We start from the raw sequence: 21,573 nt of genomic DNA on the forward strand, positions 1-21,573 counted from the left end.
GAGGGCACTGCTCGGGTGGGTGGGTGGGTGTTCTTTAACTGGGTTTGGCGGGCGGGCCGAGGCTTGCGCCGCAGCCGCCAGGGTGCCGGGAGGTCCGCGGCCTGGCCGGGCCCTCTCCCTCCCGCACCGCCTCCGGCTGCCGGGTTTGAGTATCCCCGGTTCCTAGCAGGCAGCTTGGATGTGGCCGCCGCCTCCTCCGGAGCCTGAAAGCCCGCGTAGCGTGGGCGAAGCCAAGGTGTCGCGGTCAAATCATCCAGGCACGGCCCTGCGGCAGCCCAGTCCCGTTCACGGCGTTCTGCTAGGGCACGGCTGTGAGGGATTTACGCTCGGCTGTGACCACCGAGCCCCTGTCAAAGGCAGGCGCTGCACGGCGACTACAAATCTGTGGTAAGGCCTTCCGCTGACAGCGGTGGTACACCACTTCCAGCGTTCGCCCTGGGCTATTTTAAGATATGCTGCCCTAAATCTAAAGGCCTGTGACGCAGAAGTGACTCGCGGATTTTAAAGAGGAATGTTAACGGAGAGGCAAGTTTGATGGTTACTGAATCGCCATGGTTTGTGTTTCACGTGTTCTCCAGATTCTTTAAGCTGTACCTGGACACCTCCCTGCAGATGGGTTCCCGTGTGCGCACGGGTCTGCAAAACACTTTGGTGTGAGGAAACTCTCCAGCGTTTGAGGCGCATTGCTTCAGTTCAAAGGAGCGCAACTTTGCGCAGCAAGACATTCTCCTTCTGTAAGATTACAGGTACCTTCAATTACTTGGCTGTAGCGGGATCTGTACCAACGTAGATCTATGCAAATAGAGATCACACTTAAGATTATGTAAACTTTTAAGATTATTTTCTGGTTTTATCACTCTGTTTTCATTCATTTAATAGCAGATCTTGGAAAAATCATCTTTTCATTACCAGATTATTAATGTCTCTGATTTCATGCAGATCTTTAACATAGAGAAAAATACTTAATTGCATTTCTTTGTAAAAGATGAGAGGCTCTTGTACTGAAGCTCATAGTAAGCAAGTGTCTCTCCTTTGAGGATGACTGAACGGCATTGTGAATCCTTACAACATTCCCAATTATTGCTATGTAAATGAAAGGCTGTTTTCTATAATCACATTCATTTTCTGAGTTCCAGGTCAGATTCCCTTCTACAAGCTCACTGTTGAGTATTTCCGTGCAGTTTCAGTGTCACGCTCTTTGGAAGTACTGCCACAGTTTGACCTCATCCTTATTCCTAGTGATTACAAGATTACTGTTACTTTTAATTTCAACACTGCCCTCATTCAATTCATATCTCATTATAATAGGAGTTCCAACCTGCATACCAGAGGCAAGTAGGTCCTGCAAATGTGTAGAGTCAGGGAAACACACATGAGTGGACCAGCTGTTCCCTTCGCAGGGCTGGTGTTGATTTGACAGTCCTGGAGAGCCTAGCAAAGTCAGGTCAGAGGAGCTCCACATAGAAGTGTTCTAGTATCCAGATAGAGCTGCTTCTTTGAATAGTGCTATCCCAGAGTTTTCTGTGGGAGAGCACAATGACTCTTCCTAACATGTCATAGGACAGAAACAGTCCAAGCATGAGTTTTATAGCATCCTGCCTCTCCTTTTTTTTTTATATATTACTTTGACATTCTCAGTTATCAAGAAAGATTCTTTATCCTTTTTATCTCTTAAGAATTGCTTGATAGGTGTAGTCTATTTTGCATGGGGAACATTTTCTTAAGGAATGGGGAAGAAAGAGGACATTGATTGTTAGAAGCTCACTTGCTATTCTCACCTTCTGAGAGAGGAAGAGTGTGTCTTTTACATCTTTTGACAAGGTGTTGGTACATCTAACTTCATGGAAGTAACTACCAAAAGGAGCACCTCAGAGATAATTCAGTCTTGACCATCATTCTTCCAAAGCAAGTTTCTAAGTCGCAAAGCTAAAAGATACACATCAAACTCCATTAGATAGTGACTGATTACCTATACTAATGATGATGCAGTTGAAGTTTCATTGAAAGAGACTTTCCAAGAAGAGATCTTCTGTTTGGAGTAATTTTAATGTACATATTAGGGAATCTAATCTGAGGTTTGGTTAGATCTGAAATTGACAGAATGATCTCAAGGATACTTTTTTTATTCTCAACTTCTCTAATTTTAGCTATAGGAAGCTTGCATCTACTCAGATATAGTGGCATCACATCCAAAAAACAAACAGCTGGTTGAAAATACACTCAAGTAAACAAGGAACATTTTCTAGCATGGTATACTAATTATTTGATACATCATGCAGCTCGTATAACCCTCTAGTGTAATAATGTGATTACACAACCAGTTCTGGTATAAATTTCCTTATGAAGCAGCACTTACTTGTAACATCTCATAAGATGTGGTAGTTTGAGGTTTTAATGGTATAAACAGAAATCAATGGGACTGAAGCCATCATTGACTAATTCCTGATGATTTATATAATAGAGCTCATGGCTATTGAAATTTACAACTGATGCATGTTCTGAGAAAAAAATTCCATCTTCAAATGCTGTCTTACTCAAAAGTTAGCAATTTGGTGGGAGGAGGAAGGGAGAAGAAGCAGTAGGAGTAGAGAACAAGACAGAGAAGAGAATATTGCAACAGCATAACTCCATGGTTGAACCAAGAAGGACAATAACTGATCAGATATATGGAATAGCTTCTTCATGCAGAGCAATGGAGTAGTCTGAGATTTTTCAGCATGGAAGAAGGAATAACATGAGGGGACATGATAGTGGTCCATGAAATCATGAGTGGCATGGAGAAGATGGATGGGGATGGACTGTTCAGTCTCTCTTAACACAAGAACCAGAGGCCAGTGAAGCTGGTATGAATGGGGTCATGAAATTAATAATAATAAAATAGTTCTTCACATAATGAGTGCTAGACCAGCAGGACTCTTGTCAAAGGATGCTGCTGATGCAGAAAGTTCACAAATTCAAATACTTGGGGGAGAGAGTCACTGAGAGTAACTAAAGAGACAAAGACATCAGGCTTAGGAAATCTACTGAGCTGAAAACAGCTACAGGCAGGGAGAGTGTCCATTTGAAGTTTGCCCAGCTCCTGCACATCTCTAGGCATCTGCTGCTAACTGCTTTTAGAAAGCAGGAAACTGAGCTCAGTGGACCATTGATTTGAACAACCATGGCTGTTCTTATGTGCAGTATAATCAATCAAAACATCCCTCAGTGAGTCAGTAGCCTGCATTCACTAGGGAGTTTCAAAAGCTCAAATGACTCATAAAATAATTTGGCTTCTAGTTACAATCAGAATTTGGAGATACCTATTTTGAATAATATCTCTTAGCATGGTATAGTCAACCTAGATACACAAAATAGTAATTAGAGGAGAGTAAACAATCCACAATTAAGTGTTACTGGCTTATTAAGACTTTCCTAGGTCAAGGCAAGAAATAATAGCAACGTTGAGATGAGAAACAATTTGCATCTTATTAATAGGTTAATCTTTTTCTTATCTTCTATTTTGTCTGTTACACAATTAACTTTTATGCTTAACAGCATATCTTCCTCTTCATTAAGGCTTATCTTAAAAAAACAAAAAACAAACAAAAAAAACCCACAAAGCTTCACCCCTTCCCTTTTTCCAGCATCATTACTGAGATTACTATTACGTAAAAACCTTTGAAGTGACAGAGTAACTTGGGCGTCTTGTGCAGGTCAAAATACAGAAAATAACTGCATTCCATGGGAAGATTCCCTCTGTTCCTAAAAATAACAGCATTTGTTGTTGTTGCTAAAGCTATGGCATACCGTCTTCTATCTTAGAAATATATTAAATACATAGGAATATGTCAAAAATATAGAAAAGAACAAATTACCAAAATAACATAGGCCTGGAAAATATGGTTGGGAGATCTTTTACTACCCACGTATTATGGAGCTAGTAGCATTGCTCTCTTATTACGTTGTGAAGAAACTAACAGAAAATGGATGGGTATTTTTACCTTTTGCCAGTAAGTAACTTGTGTCCAAGAAGTAGAAAACCCAAAGTGCATTTGACATATTGCCTAACTAGCACACTCTTAACATAATTACATTATTCCAGTTCCAGTCTTCCCTACCACTCCTGGGGAAACTTTAAAATTATTGTTATTTACATTCACTTTTATGACACAAGTAAAAGCAATGCTGAGAAACAGTATTTTACTTGATTACAGTTCCTGCACAGCATTTGCACGATTCAGCACTATCGTATTTCATACGCTTTGTACTACGTTTCCCTAAACAGAGCCAGCGTTTACTGTGTCCTCAGAAGACCTCAAGAAAGCGTTTCAAGTGTTTATTCAAGCAACATCAACAGAGATCAAGAGGATTGTTTATGTAGCTGGTAAGTAGCGGTGGGTCCACTCACGGGGCCCGTGGGGCCGGCAGGTCTCCCACCCGTCCCGGAGGCCAGGTCTCCTCAGCAGGGCATCTTCAGGTGCGTTTTAACCTGAGAATGTTAAAATACTCTCTCAGGTGAGTGGGTTTTGTTTTTCTGCAAGCAGTAAACATGGTGCTGCTGCCCTGAAATGGCACCTTGAAACACCTTGAGACCGACCCTTTGACCTTACAGGGACCACATGGTAATCCCAGGGAGAAGACCGCATGTGGAAACTACTGCGTTAGCAGAGCGCGACATCCATGTCAAAGAATCAGAAGTCTGAAATCAAGCAGCCTACAACGCGCTGCTGCTGCGCTCTGCAGCCCCTGCTGCCCCGGTGCGGCCCCCTCCCGGCGGCCGAGGCAAGCCGCAGCGGCTCCCGGGGCGCCACCCCGCCCCGGCCCAAGATGGCGGCCTGGCTTCCGCGCCCGCCTCCCGGATCAAACATGGCTGCGGGGCGCAGCGCCTGCCTTTGGACTACAAGTCCCAGGAGCGAGGGGGCGCGGCGCGGCCGCCGCCCGTGCCGGGTAAGCGGTGGCGGCGGCCGGAGCTGGCGCTGCCCTGGGATGACCCCCTCTGGGGGAGCCGGGGCTGCGCGGCGCCGATAGCGGGCCCCCCCCCGGGCCGGGCCTGCGCCCGGGCCCGCCGGGAGGTAAACGGCGGGGCGGGGGCCGGGGCGGAGGCCGAGGCCGAGGCCGAGGCCGGGGCGGAGGCCGAGGCGGCCTGTGCGGGGGCCCCGCGCGGCTGGCGGGGGCCCGGCGGCGCTGGAGCTGCCCGCTCACGGACAGCCCCGAGTCCCCGCCGGGGCGGGGGGAGGCCGGCGAGCGGCCCGGCCGCGGGAGCTGAGCCCCCGGCCCGGCCGGGCGGGGCAGGTCGGGGGCTGATGGACAGTCACTTGTTTTAAATACCCGCCATTAGCCAGAGCATGGCCGCGGTAAACAAAACACGGCGCGGCCGTGGGCTTTTCCTTTGCCGGGTGTCGGTGATTGTGGGGAAGTTACTAGCCCGGGGCTGGACTTTTAGGAAGGGAGACTTTCTCAGCGCTTTTCCGTAAAAGCGGTGTTTCAGGAGGGTTTTGCAAAGGCGTGGCGCCTCTTCCTCTCGGCTCCGCGGTCATGCCTTGGTGCCCTGGGGTATGTTTTGCTAATGTGTCTGTCGAGCTACTTCTGGTGCGCTGTGGTGGAAAGTGCTGTTTCAGAAGCTGGTTTTGCTGGAAGTTGTATTTAGGCTTGTTTGCTAGGGTGAACGGCAGCTGCGACGTTCTCGCTTTAGTTCAGCTTAAGGCATACTGATCTTTGATATCTTTTGCTTGTAAGCTAAAAATACGCCTTCTTATTTAAACAGTGAGGAAGCTGAGACATTTTGATGTCACTCAGCCTTCCTTCCTGCGTTTTTGTTGCCACACAGATTTTTATTTTTTATTTTTTTGGAAGAAAGGAAAAAATCACCTTATTTTCTATGGCTTTAATCACTAAGCTGTGCTTTTCCCAGCTGGTAAAGAAATAAGAATACAAATTTAGTCAATAAGCTGGTGCCAGGGATGCTGTGAGAGTTAGTACCTCTGTTTCCCTGTCTTCTTGGCATTGTGGTTTAAGCCAAGTCAGTGGCTTTTGAACAAATTTCTGACTGCTTGAAGGAAAAGTGGTTTTCTGATGCCTTTCAAATAGCCTTATCATAAAGTTAATGCAGCATGCAAAAATGACCTTTTGTAAAGGTCATTCCACTGAGCACTTCAAAGATCTGGTAGTTGAATTCAACAAGGCGGAAAATAAATTGTAAATAGTTATTCAAATGGATAGAGTTTGGAAATTAAATGGCATTTGTAAACCTGAAGGGGGAGAAAAATACAAGGTTGTTTTGAAAAGTCCCACTCTGCATATCATTTAGATAAAGGGTTAAATATCTTGTATGTATCTAAAAAGGTTTGAATGTCTTGTATGTGTTAGCTTATACAAGATATTATTTCTCTACAAGTCACGACCAGGATGACTTGCATCTACAGCCTTCTGTAGGCAGATGTAGTTGTGGGTAAGTAATGAAACCTGTGCTTTCTTTGGTAGACACTCCATGCTGCCCCGTCACATGCAGAGGCTGGGAAGAGACTGGATCACCCACTGGAATGGTTCTCAGATACTCGCCTTGAACAGCCCAGTTTCCAGCTGTATGAGATGGGCCGGACACCATCCCTGGGCCTCGTTTCCACCCCCTGTTCCAGGTGATTTCTCAGCAAACTGGAGACTCCCTCCATTTTTTGGGCCTTGGACACAATTTCAGAACTCTAATTGGCAGCTTGATAACTTCACGCAAAGTTCTTGCTTTCACCTACCTAACCCCAGTATGAAATCTGAGGGAGAAGAGCCATTGACAAAGAAGAGAAGACTCAGTGGCCAGCATGATACTTCAACTCCTGAAGAAGAAACAAACTCCTCCAATCAGAAGGAAGCATTGTGTCTTTCTGTAGCACAGAATGAAGAAAAACAGAGCAGCAAGAAAGGTAAAAGATGCTCTTTGCTCATTTTCCTTGTTTATTTGTAATGCTAAACACATCTAACAAGTTATAAGCAGTATTGCCTACACCTTTTGAGTTACTGTTTTTCTTGGCACCTCTCTCAAGAAAACATCTGTCTTCAAAATGTTACATTTTGTAATGCTGTTTAGTCTGTAAACTTGTATTTTGTGCTGTCGAACAGTCTGCTGGAATTAGGTTCACTGCTCTTGGCAGTAGAATGCAGTCAGTTATGTGAGGGATTGCCCAGCTGGGGAGTCCTGAGGTTGGTTCAGACAACTCTTTCAGGTGTCTGTTGCCAAATCATGTCTGTTCACTTGGGGAACTCTTTTAAAGCAAAAAGATTTAGCTAACTTGCTTTAGGGCTGGCAGTTGCATAGCTTCGTTCCTTGTGCTGTACCTGAGTTCATAAGCCCTGCTGGACCTGAATTGGCTTCTTTCTGAGCCAGTCGAGTTATCTGTGACCTAGATAACTGAGAATTAATGGACTGAGATTTAGTGGTGTTTGCTTCCAGTGTGATTGTGTGGTTTTGTTTTTATAACTGTATTCTGCCACTGGCATGTTAGCAAGTTTTGTGTCAGACCATGCCTGGCAGAGCAAATAGCAAGTGTACTTATCCAGATAAATACAATATGAAGTGCAAAGACGTCTACCCAACTCAGTAACAGACTTTCATGAAACTTCAAAGTGTCTGTGTTGGCTTATTACAGATATAATCATCTACATAGAATCCAAATATTTTACTGAGTATTGTGGATAGTGACAGTTTTGTCTACTGTGAAACAAATAGAGGAGCACAGTAAAAATTAAGGCCCTCTTGCATAAATCACTTCCTTAACAAAATAAACTGGAAGTTGTATTATGGCTGAAAAGGGCGACAGATGCCATCTGCATCCCAAAGGGATTTTTGGACACAAATATCCATAAGGCTCAGAAACATCATATCCATCTTCAGGAGCTGAAGGAAGGGAGTTTGCTTTGTGCCTTTATTGCTGAGTCCTCTCTTAAGCCCCCGTTGACATACCTTTATTTGAGAGTGTGGTTATCATTGTGGTCCCACCTGGTTATCTTTTGCTCACATATTGTAAGGTGATGGTAATTAAAGATGCTTGTTGAGGAACAATGCAGCCTCTCTCCCACTATAGAAGCAGTACTTAAAGCCTTGCTGTATTCATTGCAAATACTAGATAAAGTCCTGAATAATGTAAGTACAGTGCTGAAATTTAATGCCCAAATAGAGCAGATACTAAGAGCTATAGCTGCAGTCTGCCACTGGTTGATAGCACAGCTATCTGGAGCTCGGTATACTCTCAGATAAGTTCAGACATAAAGGCTGAAAGGTACCTTTGTTCATGAGTTTTGTAAGTGGAGAAATACATATCTGAAAAATAATTGGATGCTTAATGATGGGCAGGTATATTTTTATAAACTTTCATATAATAATGCTAAGAATAAGTATGAAACTAGGAATGGCAGAAAGGCGAAGTAAGCCTTTTCAGAAGTTCTTGGTATTTCTGAGGCTTATTAATTTTTTAATTTCTCAACCTCACTGAGGGAGATCAGGTTCCTTATCTGTTTTGGGACCCCTGTAATGCACCCTGTTGCAGCTTATGGCTGAGATTTTCAGACTGTACACAGGCTAGAGCTGAACCCTTTGTTTGATTCCCCTTGTTAGTCATGGCTAAAGAGATCAACAAGATGCCCATATGCTGCTCTAAAGGGTGTACCCCAGACTGACATACCCCATCTCCACTGAGGAGGTAGTGGCAGAAGGCAGCATAAGACTATGTCAACAGACTGGATTTGGTTTACCAGTTTGACGGCCTTTCTACAGGGAGCAGGGTGGTGTACTCTGACTGCAACCATCTCCTTAGAACATGTCAGTTTCCTAATTTCAAAGCAGTTTGAAATCCAGGGCATATTAATGGTTTTGTGCTGTGTTTTGGGATGGGGGTGTGGGTGTGTGTTTGTTTGTTTGTTTTGTTTTTTACTGATGCTTGTATAAAGTTCATCTTAAACAGAGGGTCTAAATCACTGCTAATCAATTGTTAATTGCTTAAGCAATTTGAAAGACAAATAGTTGTCAGTGGAATGATTTCTAAGAGCAGTAAGAAGTCATACGGTCTATTACATAACTTTTTCTGCTTCATATGCTTTTAACAGGAACTGTCAAAAGACATTGGGAATATTTCTGTCAGCACAGTGGAACAATGAAAATCTTTGAAAATAAAGAAACTGACCAAAGCAATACGGAAAGTGAGGCAAAATTTGATTTTACAGTCATGTCCTACAATATCCTCTCACAGAATTTGTTAGAAGATAACTCCCACCTGTACAAACACTGCAGGCAACGGTTGTTAATCTGGACATACAGATTTCCCAACATTCTACAAGAAATCAAACAGCTGGATGCAGATGTAAGTAGAAAATGAGCATGTGGATATTTCTTAAAAACTGATAAACTGGAGTAGCCAATTCTTGCTGTTCCTTATTTTGATAGGTGGGCTGTCTAGTGAATCCAACGGACCGTTTAGTTATGCCATGCTTAACAGTAGTTTTGATTTATGCTTGTGCAATTACTGTATTCTGTGGGATCTGAACTTAGAGAAAAGGCAAACTCTACAGTGCATATTACTCATAGTTGCCTTTTTTGTCCATAACTTTCTAGAATGGTCTTTTTGACATGACTTTGATGTTCTGCTGATACACTGCAATTTTTTTTTGTAAGTCCAAAACCTTCTTTCTTCACATAAATCTTTCTCAGTCTGCGCCTAGAGCACACTTGAGTAGAGTGCTCTAAATAGGACATTGAACATAAGAACAGCTTTACTTGCATAGGTCAAAGGTCCACCTAGTCTAGTGTCATGTTTGTAACAGTAGCTAACAATAGATGCTTAGAGTAGGAGAACAGGGCACCTTTCTCCAGGATAGTCTCAGCTTCTGGGACTGTACAGTTCAGGAGGCTCTCTCTTTAATTGTGCCATAAGTTACTTGGTACAAAGGATGTGAAAGATTGAATAGTTGGTTGTTATTTGCAAACACTTAATCTTGCATGCCAGGCTTTTGTGGAGGAAAAATAGTATGCATGCACACAGGAGGGTCAAATTGAGACAACCTCCAGGACGGGCATTTTCTAACTTCCAGGTGTGTGACGTTGACTTCATATTTGTTTAGGTAGTAGTTACACCAAGAGTCTGTATACTCAGTGAATCAAAAGTCTCTTTCTAAAATCTGGCTGCTAATCCTTCAGAGCCATTCGTTAGACCAGGTAATGGAGAACTTATGTCTGAATTCTTTATTTGGAAGGCAGACTCAAATGTTTGACTTTTTTTGATTGTATGAGGACTGGAGTGATGAGACTGCTATGTGGATCTCCATTTTCTTGAGATTAATGTTCAAGGCTGAGAGAAAGATGCAGGTGTTAGTAGCGTTCATGTGAGACTGATCCAAAAGTATTCCTGTGAGGTGTTCATTTCTCTCTTCATCTGGTACTCTGCACTGTTTGACTTGTGAACAAGCTTGCTGTTCTCTGAGGCATAACTCTGAACTTCTGCTTATATTGGGGTCTCAAAAAATACCTAACCGTGTTCTCGATTGGTTGTGGGGTTTTGGGGGGTTTTTTTGAGGACATGTCACTTACTGTTAATCTTATTCAGGAAGTCAAGTCAGTAAACTTTTTGCTTCAGTTGTTCAGGCCATTAAAAGTTTGGTGATAGAATCCAACTTGTTCACGTCAGAAAACAGTACTGAAAAAATCAAAGTAGTTGTATTAAGGAAGCCACAGAAAAAAACCTACCTTGTACCATTTGAAAAATGCAGTTATGTTAGTACATAGCCAGGAAGCTGGACATTAAAGTCCCCTTCAAGCTCTGCTTTTCTTCCTAATAAATTTATACATATTGTATGTATGTATCTTTACAGTGAGATACATTAGTGGGCTTTCTGGGAGGAGCATTGGACAAAGGGACTCTGGTGACAATCTGCCTGGTGCTATTAGTGGTAACAGACTGTTCTCCAGGATGGAAGGGTTGGAGCTGAAGCCAACCCCTCTAGCAAAAAGCAGTTCAGTTCAGGGTACTTGCTAAAGTCTGCAGAGCCACAGAACACAGCAGTGGGGTAAAGAGGCGATGCCTTGTATTGCATGCACTGAGTCATGATGAGCAGCTGCTCACATACCCTAGTAGGTGCAGGTGCCCTTTGCCCAGAGGAATTTCTTGCTAAAGGACATAGACTTTTAACTGATCAATTGTTTTGAACTGTAACCTTAAAGTGAAGCAGAGACTTCAGAATATTGCTTGAATATTGGTTCTCCTTTGAGACCTTGAATGAGCTAGCATCAGCTGGGTAAGTACAGTCTGTTGCTGCATTTCAGCAAGCAGTGCTAACTTGTTACCCTTCAGGAACTCAGTCCTTCATCAGAGTCCTAAGGTGGCTGTAAATCTGTGTGTTACTGCAGTGTGCAGGGAGAAGACTCCAAGATGTTCAGAACTCTCTTAATGGAGTATTTTGAGGTTGATCTTTGTTTCAGGTTGTTATAAAATGGAAGCTTGTTGTCCACTCTGTAGGTAATGAAAAGTGTGCCCTTGACCTTTTCACCACACTGCTCTGGCATTTAGCCCTCCCCTAAACTGCTGAGAATGTATTAGCAGGTCACTGTTTTCATAAATTTAATTTCACATCTGAAAATGTATGTCTGTCTGAGAAAGGGTGGGAGGAATTGAGGCCCTCTTCACAATTTTAAGGAGCATTTTCTATAGGAGACTGAATCCTTTTCTGCAATTACGGAGACAAAAAGCCTCTGAATTTTTTTTTTTTTAATACCTATGCAGACTGGTCAACAGAGATATGATACAGTAATATTTTGATGTAGTTACTAATATCTTTTAATTGTAAATTTTTGCCTTAGGTACTCTGTTTACAAGAAGTCCAAGAAGACCACTACAGAACAGAGATCAAGTCAAGTTTGGAATCCCTGGGTATGATGAAACTCTTGTGACCAATACATTGTCTTCTCCCCTGCCCCAGTATTATTTTCCTCAGAAAAACTCTCTTAGATTATAGAATCAAGTCTCCTGCCATGAGATGCAACAATGTTGTGTACTCCCCTTTATAAATTCATCAAGTGCTCTCTTGAAACTACCTTAGTGTTTTCTACTAGTATTCCTGTTGGATGGCTTTTCTAAGATAGTTTTTCTGGCTTGAAACCTTCCAAATATCAGCACTAAATTTTATCCATGGTGAGTTTATATTAATTAGTTTTTATACTAGTACTGTCAGTCAGCCTAAATAGCACTGTCTTATCGCTGTCCCGTGTGAATTTATGGAAGGAACATGTTGCTAGGGGTGTGATTCCATGGTGGTTTAAACTGATCTAAATCTTTTGTGCCCTGCACCTCCTTCAAGTCCCAGGACCCCATTCTCTTCCTGGCACTGGTACTTGCCTGATGCCAGGAGGAGCCCATTCAAGGAACAGCACTGGACTGATACTTTTTTCTTTCTTGGTTAGTTGCAGGTAGTCTAGCTCTCAGAATAGAGTGTTTGTAAAGAAGGTAGAGTAATGGCAGTACTGATTTAAATCCACTTGAAATGTGAAACAACACTGTAAGGCCAGGCTCGTCTGGGCAACCGAGCTTCCTGCTGCTATACATGAGGATCTGGAGCTCGCTGTAGCTCTTCCTCTTCCCCTCCCTAGCTCCCAGTCCTGCCCCTTCTTCCGGCCTAGTTCTGGCACTTATTAGACCTTTACCTTGGTGAAATCCACCAGTCCAGCAGAATACTATCCAGACTGATTTTTTATTCCTGGATTAGTTTTCTGTTGGCTTACTGAGTTAACAGTAAGTGCCACAACAAGTGGCAGGAGCACATGGCCTGGAGCTGGCAGAGAGGAGTAGGGATCCTCTGTTCCAGCACTGGTGTGAACTCAGAGGTCGACTCGTTCCACTTCATGGGGGCTGTACTTTATGAATTCATATGGCATGGACTGGGCAGAGAAGCATTTTAAAATGGCAAAAACTAGATATTGTTTCAAGATCATTAGTTTTTTGTTACATCAATAAGGTCTCATTAAAATCTGCATTTCACCTCTACATAAAATGAAGAACTTGGCAAATTACTATTTTCAGGTGGACTTGTTTGAACTCCGATACTGTCATTTGATGAGTGACTCAGTTTCCCTGTTGAAAGCTTGCTGCTAACATGATAATTACATAATTATGTAAATATGTTTGAGACCTTTGTTCTATGAATCATTTTAGACAGTGATTTATGATTTACAGGGATTATTGCTTTTGGTTCGAATGCTTCTCTGGTATTATTCCTAAACCATTGTGGTAACATCTAGAAAAAAACTTCAATACGCAAGTCCACTTTCATGTGACTTGCAGAGGGGTTTTTTGTTGTTTTGGTTTGGGATTTTTCCACGTGGGGAGAGAAGAACATGCCTGGTATCTTAAAGTATGTAGGTGGTTACACATCACAAAAGGTATCAGACCACGTTTCCTGTAGTATGTAAACTGAAGCTAGACAGGACAGAAAGACTCTTGTGTTCACTTTTCTATGTGAACTTCACATAGTCTTTGGTACTTCAGACTGGGTGTTGACTGCCATGTAAGAAAAGTAGTGTGAGGTTTTTCTAATTTTTTTAAAAAATAATCTCTATACAATGGTATTTTATGTTTTTAATTGCCTTTCTTGCAGGATATCACTGTGAGTATAAAATGAGGACAGGGAGAAAACCTGATGGCTGTGCCATTTGCTTCAAAACTTCCAAATTTCGCCTGATTTCATCAAACCCTGTGGAATTTTTTCGCCACGATATTCCACTCTTGGACAGGGATAACGTTGGACTGGTGTTGCTTTTGGAGCCTATACTTCACTGTAAAACTAATGCTGCAATCTGTATAGCCAATACACATCTGCTGTATAACCCAAGGCGAGGGGACATCAAACTGACCCAGCTTGCAATGCTCCTGGCAGAGATTGCTAGTGTTGCCCCTCAGAAGGATGGTACCTTCTGTCCAATTATTATCTGTGGTGACTTCAATTCTGTTCCTGGTTCTCCATTGTACAGATTTATAAAGGAAGGAAAGTTAAATTATGAAGGACTTGCTATAGGGAAGGTAGGTTATGCTTTTCACTTCTCACAAAAAAAAGATTAATGCTGATTAAAGAGAAATATTTGAGTGGTGCTAGTATGCTGTAGCTGTGATTATTTCCATTGCAGTACCAATCTGAGGGCCCTTTACGCAGTCTGCAAAGCGAAAGTTACTGTGGATTTACTAAAATATGCTTGAGTATATTAGCTGTGCCTTACAGAATATTGTATCTGCTTCTAGCATTCTGAAATTAAAAACTTGCAAACAAATTAATTGTTCTTGAAACGTAGTTATCCACAGGATGATTGTATTACTGTGTTTAAGTGTCCCAGTCTTTAAGTAGGATAAAATAACTACTTAATCAAATACCTACTGTGTACTCCATGGAAAGATGACTCTTATTTTAGATAAACTTTGAATTACAGTGGCTAGAATAATTGTAAAAGCAAAAATGCAATTAGATGCTGAGCCTAACCTCTTGTATATAGCTGTTGGATGTGTCAAATGCTATTTAATAGAAAGTAACTGGAGTACATAAAACGAGAAGACATGAAAAAATAACCCCACTGGTGTTTGTTGCTAGTGGGTAGTTGTTTCAAGCCCAGCTTTGACTTGACTTGCTCCCAGAAGAGTAAACGTCATGAAGATAAAGTAAGTGTCTGCTAGGGAGCTGTATATACTCAGTCCTGTTATGTTGCTAAAAGTGGTTTTGGTAGTCTTTCAGCTTAGTGTCATAAGAACTATCTTGAAAAACTGGGTACCTGCAAAAAAGTTGGTAAGAGCAAACAAAGGGGGTGTACATAAGGGGTGTTTGTTATTTTTACAGAGATTTGACAAGCCATTATAAAAGATTTATTCTAAAGGGGTGGGGCTTTGCTTTGCTTAAAACTTTAAAATTTACAAAAAATGTCCACTCCAGGTTTTGGTTTGTTGCTTTTGTGTTGTGGTTTGTATTGTTTTGTTTTGTTTTTTTCAAATCAGATTTCTGTCTGAGAAAAGCTCATGTTGTCTTCCTTAGGTCTCTGGACAAGAACAGTTTCCAAGGGGACGAAGAATCTTATCTATTCCAATTTGGCCAAAAAAATTAGGTATTTCACAAAACTGTGTATATGAAATAAAACAGCAACAAAAAGAAGAAAATGCAGGTCAGTTTCTGGGTTGATGAGTTTTGTGGTCCTTTGAAAATATCGTTCAGGTAGCACTGAAAAACAGATGTTTTGTTCTAGTCAGGGAAAAACAGTGAGTCTTGAGCTTGCAAAACTTCTTTGTTGGGCTCATTAGAGTCTAAAGCTATTTGTTCACGTAAAGAGTTGCAAATTTGAATCTTAAGAAGATAATAGTTAGAAATTGCCATTCACAAGCTGGTGCATAATACTTAAACTATTGTGTTTGCATCATGAGAGCCAGTTGTGCTGTGACTGGGAAAAGAGATGGACGAATGCAGCACACGTATGCAGCACGAATATACGTTCTGCTTCAGTGTTTATGTCTTATAGTGCAGAGTGATTCCTTGCTGAGTATTACTACATCTTTCCTCCACCATTTTTTCTTTGACAGAAAAAACAATTTTAAATGAATGGGACATAATTTGAAAGAGTCTTTGGAGGGGATCTTACTAATTCAACAGAAGAATTTAGTCCAGCTTTATGAATTGTATCTTGCCTGCTGCAAAAAAATAAGTGTACTTAAAGATACTTTTTTCTGTAGCTTTTCCTTTCTGTAGCTCTTCAATACTGGTCTCACCCACATCCTATTTTTAAATGTAAATTGAATGTATTTTTATTTTGCAGGAGAAAAATTGGAAGCAGCAAAACTGGACAACACTCAGGAGATTGTTATAGCATCTGAAAAGTATGTGTTGGGGAAAAAAATGGAGGCCCTTTATGGTTCCTAGTTTTGGGGTTTGGTTTTTTGGTTTGGGTTTGGTTTTTTGTTGGTGGTTTTTTTTTTTTTTTTTTTTTTTTAGACCGAACTTGCATCTCATTCCAGATGTGGATAAAAGATGCTGAGCCAACCCAGTCTGCCCATCTGGCAAAAAAATCATCATCCATTTAAACGTGAAGAGACTGATCAGACAGCAAAAGACTAGAACTGGAAATAATGGAGTGTGTGTTCTTGTGGGAACTTGCAGATATTATTTCAGAATGCAGGGGCGAGGTGTCAGTGCTGTTTAGAGGGTGCTTTCTGTCTGCTTATTAAAAGAATGCTTTTGACATTTTTAGTCACGCCTTGATATAAACAGGGCATCTTGCTCTGTAGTGATATCGTAGGAAAGCTGTGAACTTCAGTCCAGTTGCAGCAACCATGTTTTTAAGGTGGGGGGAAATGAACAAAAAACCCATTGTTGTCCAGCTGCTTAACTGTTGGCACTTCTCTTTTTACTGTTTTTGAGATACTGGTTTATGGATGCTAATAAAATCCTATAATACAATATGAAATTGGGATGAAGGAGGGAAAGGAACTGGAAGATTTTCCTTGTCAGAAGTTCTGTGGGAGAATTTAAGTTCTTTGAGTCCCAGAAATTTGGAGTATTATGGATTTGGTAGCACAACTCTTACTCAGATCAAAACATTTGCTTATTAAACTGTAGGAGGAAGCAACCACTAGACTACTGAGAAGGAAAATATAACTGCTTTTTGAAAGGAAGAATGTATTTGCATTTACCAAACTGGTAAAGACATACAAAGTAAGGCATAGAAGGAAATTGCCCTAGCTGTATATGTGTTATGTCAGGCTCCAAGTCAGCCATTTCTTACCAGAAATGAAATCTTGGTATCACTGCAGATAGTATATTAAAACCCTTGGTGATTCTTGGTGATGAAAAAGCTAAGTAATGGCATTTCTGAGAAAAGCAGTAGATGACAAGACAGGAAGCCCTATTATATGGTGTAAACCCATAGCATGCCACATGTTGAACACTGCTTGCAGGGTTTTTTGCCTCATCTTAAAAAGGATGTCATCTAACAAGAGCAGAAATTACTAACCTTCTGTGTTGTATTGACTGGCATGTTTGTGTCTCTTTTCTAAATCAGGCAGGTAACATGCTGATTTTTTTCTTTAAACTGCTTGGTTTTTAATCGGAACACATTGCAGCTCAGGTTTAAAATGCAGCCATGCAAGGTGAGGCAGGTAGAGCTGAGGGATGGATGATTTGCAGTGCTGATGGGAGCAAATGGCTGGGAGGGAGAGAGGAGCTCTTTTGCTGAAAGGTGCAGTTTTGCAGTTTGCTTTCAAGATTGAAAAAACAGGTGAGACAAGATGGGCTGAACTGAAGAGGAACAGACTGATGACATGATGGGGAGAAACAAAATGGGAGCCTGAGTGGAGGAAAGAAACTTAGGCACAGCCTAACATGAAAGCACTTGATAGCTTTAGTTTAGGGGAGAAAAAAACAACTAAAAATCTTAATTTCTCTATATGCTGAAGGGCCTGGTTAGATGAGTTCAGGGTCTGTTGTTTTCATGTAAGCTGCTCTCATGGACACTTCTACCCATGTGTCAGGGACAGACTGCTGAACAAGGACACATGAAATCTTCACACGAAGTGTAGATGGAGGTGAAAGCTATGTATATTTGAAGTGTCAGTTTAGCCAGTTTTGATAGGCTCTTGGGTGTCTGCCTTTTACTTGAAAAAGCTGCCTGCATTTTGCCTTCAGAGGTTTAGGCCACTTACACAAAAGGCTATGGGGTTGATCACATGAGAGAAATGCTAGTTTGCATATCCAGATAATTAATTTTGTTTGTAACCAGGAACTATTTGGTATTTCTTCATTGCTTATTCTTGGAAAGACAAGAAAATAAAAACCCTTTCTTTTGACTCCTGTTTAGGTTGTCTTCAAAATTGCAGCATCATTTTAAATTGTCTTCAGTATATTCTCATTACTTTCCTGAAACTGGGATACCAGAAGTAACAACTTGTCACTCCCGAAGTGCTGTCACTGTGGATTATATCTTCTATTCTGCAGCAAATGATGATACTGCTGCCCAGCCAGGTGAATTATTTTTCATGAATGCTAAATAGGAACATTTGGATGCTGTTCTAAGGGAAACGTAGTGAAAATTTAAACCATATGAAGTACCTTGGAGGTTTGTGGTAGTGCCTTGAATGTCAGCTGTTACCTGAGAAATGTGGCTGGCCTTGTCAACTCCCCACAGTTGGACTTGTAGTGCCACACAGGGCAAACTTTTCCACCTACCTCAGTGTTCCTGTAGTTGCCATCTCAGTATTGAGACAAGAGCTGAGGCTACAGAAAAGCAGCTGTGTAAGTAGCACCTGAGAAATACTGCTGTCAGTAACTCATGCAGGACCTTAGTGGCCAGACCTACAAGGAAGTACTATTTCCAATCATTTAATCGACAAAATGGTGAACAGCAACTTACGATGTGCATTAAAACTGATAAATGAACTGTTTCTTAGAAGGTTACTTTTCAGATAGTCTTGATGAAATGTCTGTCAAGTAAATGACCTTTTGTGGCCTTTGCTCTGAGAGCAGTCACTTGCACATGCCCAGTTGTCACTCTCTTGATTGCAGTTGCAGCTAAAACTCACCAGATGGTGCAAGAAAGACATGGTACCTCCGCAGGTGTGTTTCTTGATGGGTAACACAGTGCTATCCTTTACTGCATTTGCGCTCTTACCATGGATACTTCTGAGCAGCGTGCTTTCCCATGTCATCATTAGTTCTGTGTTTTATGCCGTCGTCAAAGGTCATTGCACAGTGCAGTGCTAGCAGATAAATGGCTGCACAGAATTCAGAACAAAGAAACCTGGATTATACTCCTGCTCCCGCTATAGATTGCAACTGATTTTTATAAATTAACATTGTTTTCAATACACAAGATGAAAATACCACCTTCATCTCTTATACCTTGAGACTAGATTGTTGAAATTCATTGAGTCAATGCACGAATGTCTCATTTGTCATAACACGCACAGTAAATGCTATCTTAAAGTATCAAATACAAAAGCTTTACAACACAAATAAAAGCTTTGACTGAAAAACTAGGATATGAGAAGTATCTAAATAACTTCTGAATGCTGTGTGATTTCAGAGTGCATACCTGTGCAAAATTTAATCCTAATGTGCATGCTTATATATTTTCTTGCACCATCATTGTCCCAGCAGAGCTACAGCACTTTTTTCTTTCTGCACTTGTTTTTCAAATAGATTCTTCACCCCACATCAGAGTACAGAATGAGACCAAACTTGAATTCTCCAGGTAGTTTAAACTGCTGTAGCTTTTTTTGGTAGTTCTTAGAAACTAAATAATAGTCTGGATTTTCAGTCTGAACAAGTGAGTATTAAATGTGGTCTAGGCTGATGGATCACTTTTTTTTCCATTTAAAGGGGGTTTTTTTGGAAAGTTTTTGTGCTTTAGTCTATGTCATGCTTAGCCAAGTATTTGGTTTGGTATGCAGGATTTGCTGTGAAAGCAGCGTTCAGTATCTGCCCGAGTCCTGCAGGACTCAGTTTTGCTGTTTCCAGAGTACTCTGAGCTGACATCACTGCATGCAGACCAAGCTCTCTGTAGCAATAAACTGCTCCTTCGTAGCCATGCAGGTGCTGTCAAATGATAAATTTGGCTCAAGAGCTGGGCAAATGTGTGCTGTGGAGCTACTGAGACATTTTTGCAGTAAAAAACTTTTCTTCAGAGCAGCAGTAAACAGCTGCTGCGTTGTTAGAGAACTGGAAAGCTGGCAGATGGCAATGGAGTGAAGCTGTTGAACTATCTGAGGAGTTTTAACAGTTGCTGGATAATCCTTTAAAATATGCCTAATTGTAAGCCAGTACCAGGTTCAGCCAGGTAGTTCTGAAATTGCTGATCACTTTCATATAGAAAATATTCTTGTCAAAGTTACAGCTGCCATTTGTGCTGGTCCTGAGAGCACCCAACCTGCTCAGAGTAATCTCTGTGCTCTGAAAGCAATAGCTAGGGTTGCTGAATAGTCGTCTCACTCAAGTAGATAGCTCCAGAAGTCTAAAAGTTTGACATACCATGGAATTATCTCATTCTCAATGGAATTTCTTTACTTGAGCTGGAAAAAGCTTGTTACTCTTTGCTGGTGATGGTTTTCTGGTTCTTGTTTGTGGGTTTGTTTTTTTTTTTAATGAAGACACAAATATTTTAAGTATAGTGTAATAATAAGGTGTAATAATAGCAAAGCTGTGAGTCATCTTCCCCTCTTCCATGAGCAATATGGTGTTTCTTGTGTGTGTGTGGTGGGGGATTTTTTTGTAGTGGTTGTTTTGTTTGTTTGGGGGTTTTTTAGGTGATAATAGCAAGAGGTAGCAGGAAATAATGGAGGAAGATCCCCTTCTTGTGAACAGATAGGAAGGGAAATGCCAGAAGGCTTTCTTCCTTATGAGCAAGAAGAGTTCCTGTATGAGTTGCCTGCTGGAGAACTGCATGCTTGAGGATACAGAAATAAAATGTTATGTGAACCAGTAACTCTCAAAAGATGCTTAATTTTGCAAGTTTCAGCTCTGTTCAGCAATGCTGTTGTGCCAGAGTATAGGACTGGATTGTATAAGGCTTTTTCAGGGGAGTTACAATGAACAAATAAATCCCTTTCCCTTTCTACCTCAATTTATCCCTCCACAAAATGGAGGGGTAGTGTCTTGCAGAGTACTTAGAATCAGCAGAGCTCAAAGTTGTACTGAGTAATAGCAAACAAGAAGAATTTCTGAACTACCTTATTGGTGATTTTGCATGGAACAATAATGACTTCAGATTTTCTGCCATACTGTTTTTTTCCTTGTGCGTATGTATGTGTGATTTTTTTTTTTTTAAGCCCACAATGATGAATGTTTCTACTTTTTTTTTTTTTTTTTCTTTAAACCAGGAGCAGAAGATTCTGTTCATGGAGGTCTGAAACTTCTTGGCAGGCTGGCCCTTCTAACAGAGAAAGATCTTTGGACTGTTAATGGTCTTCCCAATGAAAATAACTCTTCTGACCACCTGCCATTGCTAGCAGAGTTCAGGCTTATTGAACGGTAATATCCAAAGGACTTTTTGTGTAGGTAAAGTTACCTTCACCTTCTCTCTTTATGTGATTATTTTTTTTTTTTTAAAGGTTAATTCAAGCACTGCTGGTCCGGTTTAAATAAGTTTGCATGCATGCTGATTTGTTAGTGTTGTGTAGACTTTTTAAAGAGACTTTTTTTTAAAAAAACATTTAAATTACTTTATGAAGTCTTTAAGGCAAAAAGAAAAGGTTTTACATTAGCTTCCTCTTTGATAATGGAAAACATCTGTGCCAGTCTCAAAATGGCATTATTTTTCACAGAGATGCTGTAAATGGTTTTTATTGTAAATCATAGTAAAAGTGATTATTCTCTGAGAACTGTGTGCTTTTTCAAGTAATGGGGAGTGAGTTTGTGTGCATGCCACACTTTATAATGAGCTGAAAGTACTGTTTTACTACAAAGTTGCTCTGTAGACACTTTCATCTAAATGCTTCTGCAAAGGAATTTCCTCAGTTACCTAGAGTGTAGTCAGTGCAGAGGCTGCAAGATTAGACTTCCAAAGGAAGAAGATAGCTTTGCAGTAAGGCAAATATTTATGTTCCAAAA

The 21,573-nt window shown here is 41.1% G+C and overlaps 1 protein-coding gene across 6 annotated transcripts; it reads left to right on the forward strand.

Moving 5' to 3' along the window:
* The first annotated feature begins 19 nt into the window (after positions 1 to 19).
* Positions 20 to 21,344, forward strand: ANGEL2 (angel homolog 2). 6 transcript variants are annotated; one of them, XM_069800168.1, is made up of 13 exons: positions 21 to 387; positions 579 to 746; positions 4,265 to 4,363; positions 6,460 to 6,893; positions 9,070 to 9,323; positions 11,813 to 11,882; positions 13,603 to 14,024; positions 15,019 to 15,145; positions 15,791 to 15,851; positions 17,828 to 17,991; positions 18,532 to 18,598; positions 19,168 to 19,219; positions 20,844 to 20,975. In XM_069800168.1, exons 4-12 carry the CDS (start codon positions 6,467 to 6,469, stop codon positions 19,196 to 19,198), a joined length of 1,623 nt encoding a protein of 540 aa, XP_069656269.1. In that variant the 5' UTR covers positions 21 to 387; positions 579 to 746; positions 4,265 to 4,363; positions 6,460 to 6,466; the 3' UTR covers positions 19,199 to 19,219; positions 20,844 to 20,975. The 6 variants fall into 6 exon arrangements, with proteins under 6 accessions (XP_069656268.1, XP_069656269.1, XP_069656265.1 ...); XM_069800167.1 differs by lacking the exon at positions 19,168 to 19,219 and having other exon boundaries at positions 20 to 387; positions 20,844 to 21,344; XM_069800164.1 differs by lacking the exons at positions 18,532 to 18,598; positions 19,168 to 19,219 and having other exon boundaries at positions 22 to 387; positions 4,194 to 4,363; positions 20,844 to 21,344.
* The last annotated feature ends 229 nt before the right edge of the window (positions 21,345 to 21,573 follow it).

The sequence above is a fragment of the Haliaeetus albicilla genome, chromosome 13 (assembly GCF_947461875.1).
Source record: "Haliaeetus albicilla chromosome 13, bHalAlb1.1, whole genome shotgun sequence".
NCBI classification, from domain to species: domain Eukaryota; kingdom Metazoa; phylum Chordata; class Aves; order Accipitriformes; family Accipitridae; genus Haliaeetus; species Haliaeetus albicilla.

What these genes read in the sequence shown, in the direction of transcription:
- ANGEL2 (XM_069800164.1), top strand. Translation starts at nt 6,467, where the DNA reads ATGCTGCCCCGTCACATGCAGAGGCTGGGAAGAGACTGGATCACCCAC. An exon ending in ACAAAAAGAAGAAAATGCAG is followed by an intron (nt 15,146 to 15,790) that starts GTCAGTTTCTGG and finishes TTTATTTTGCAG; the next exon opens with GAGAAAAATTGGAAGCAGCA. An exon ending in TGATACTGCTGCCCAGCCAG is followed by an intron (nt 17,992 to 20,843) that starts GTGAATTATTTT and finishes TCTTTAAACCAG; the next exon opens with GAGCAGAAGATTCTGTTCAT.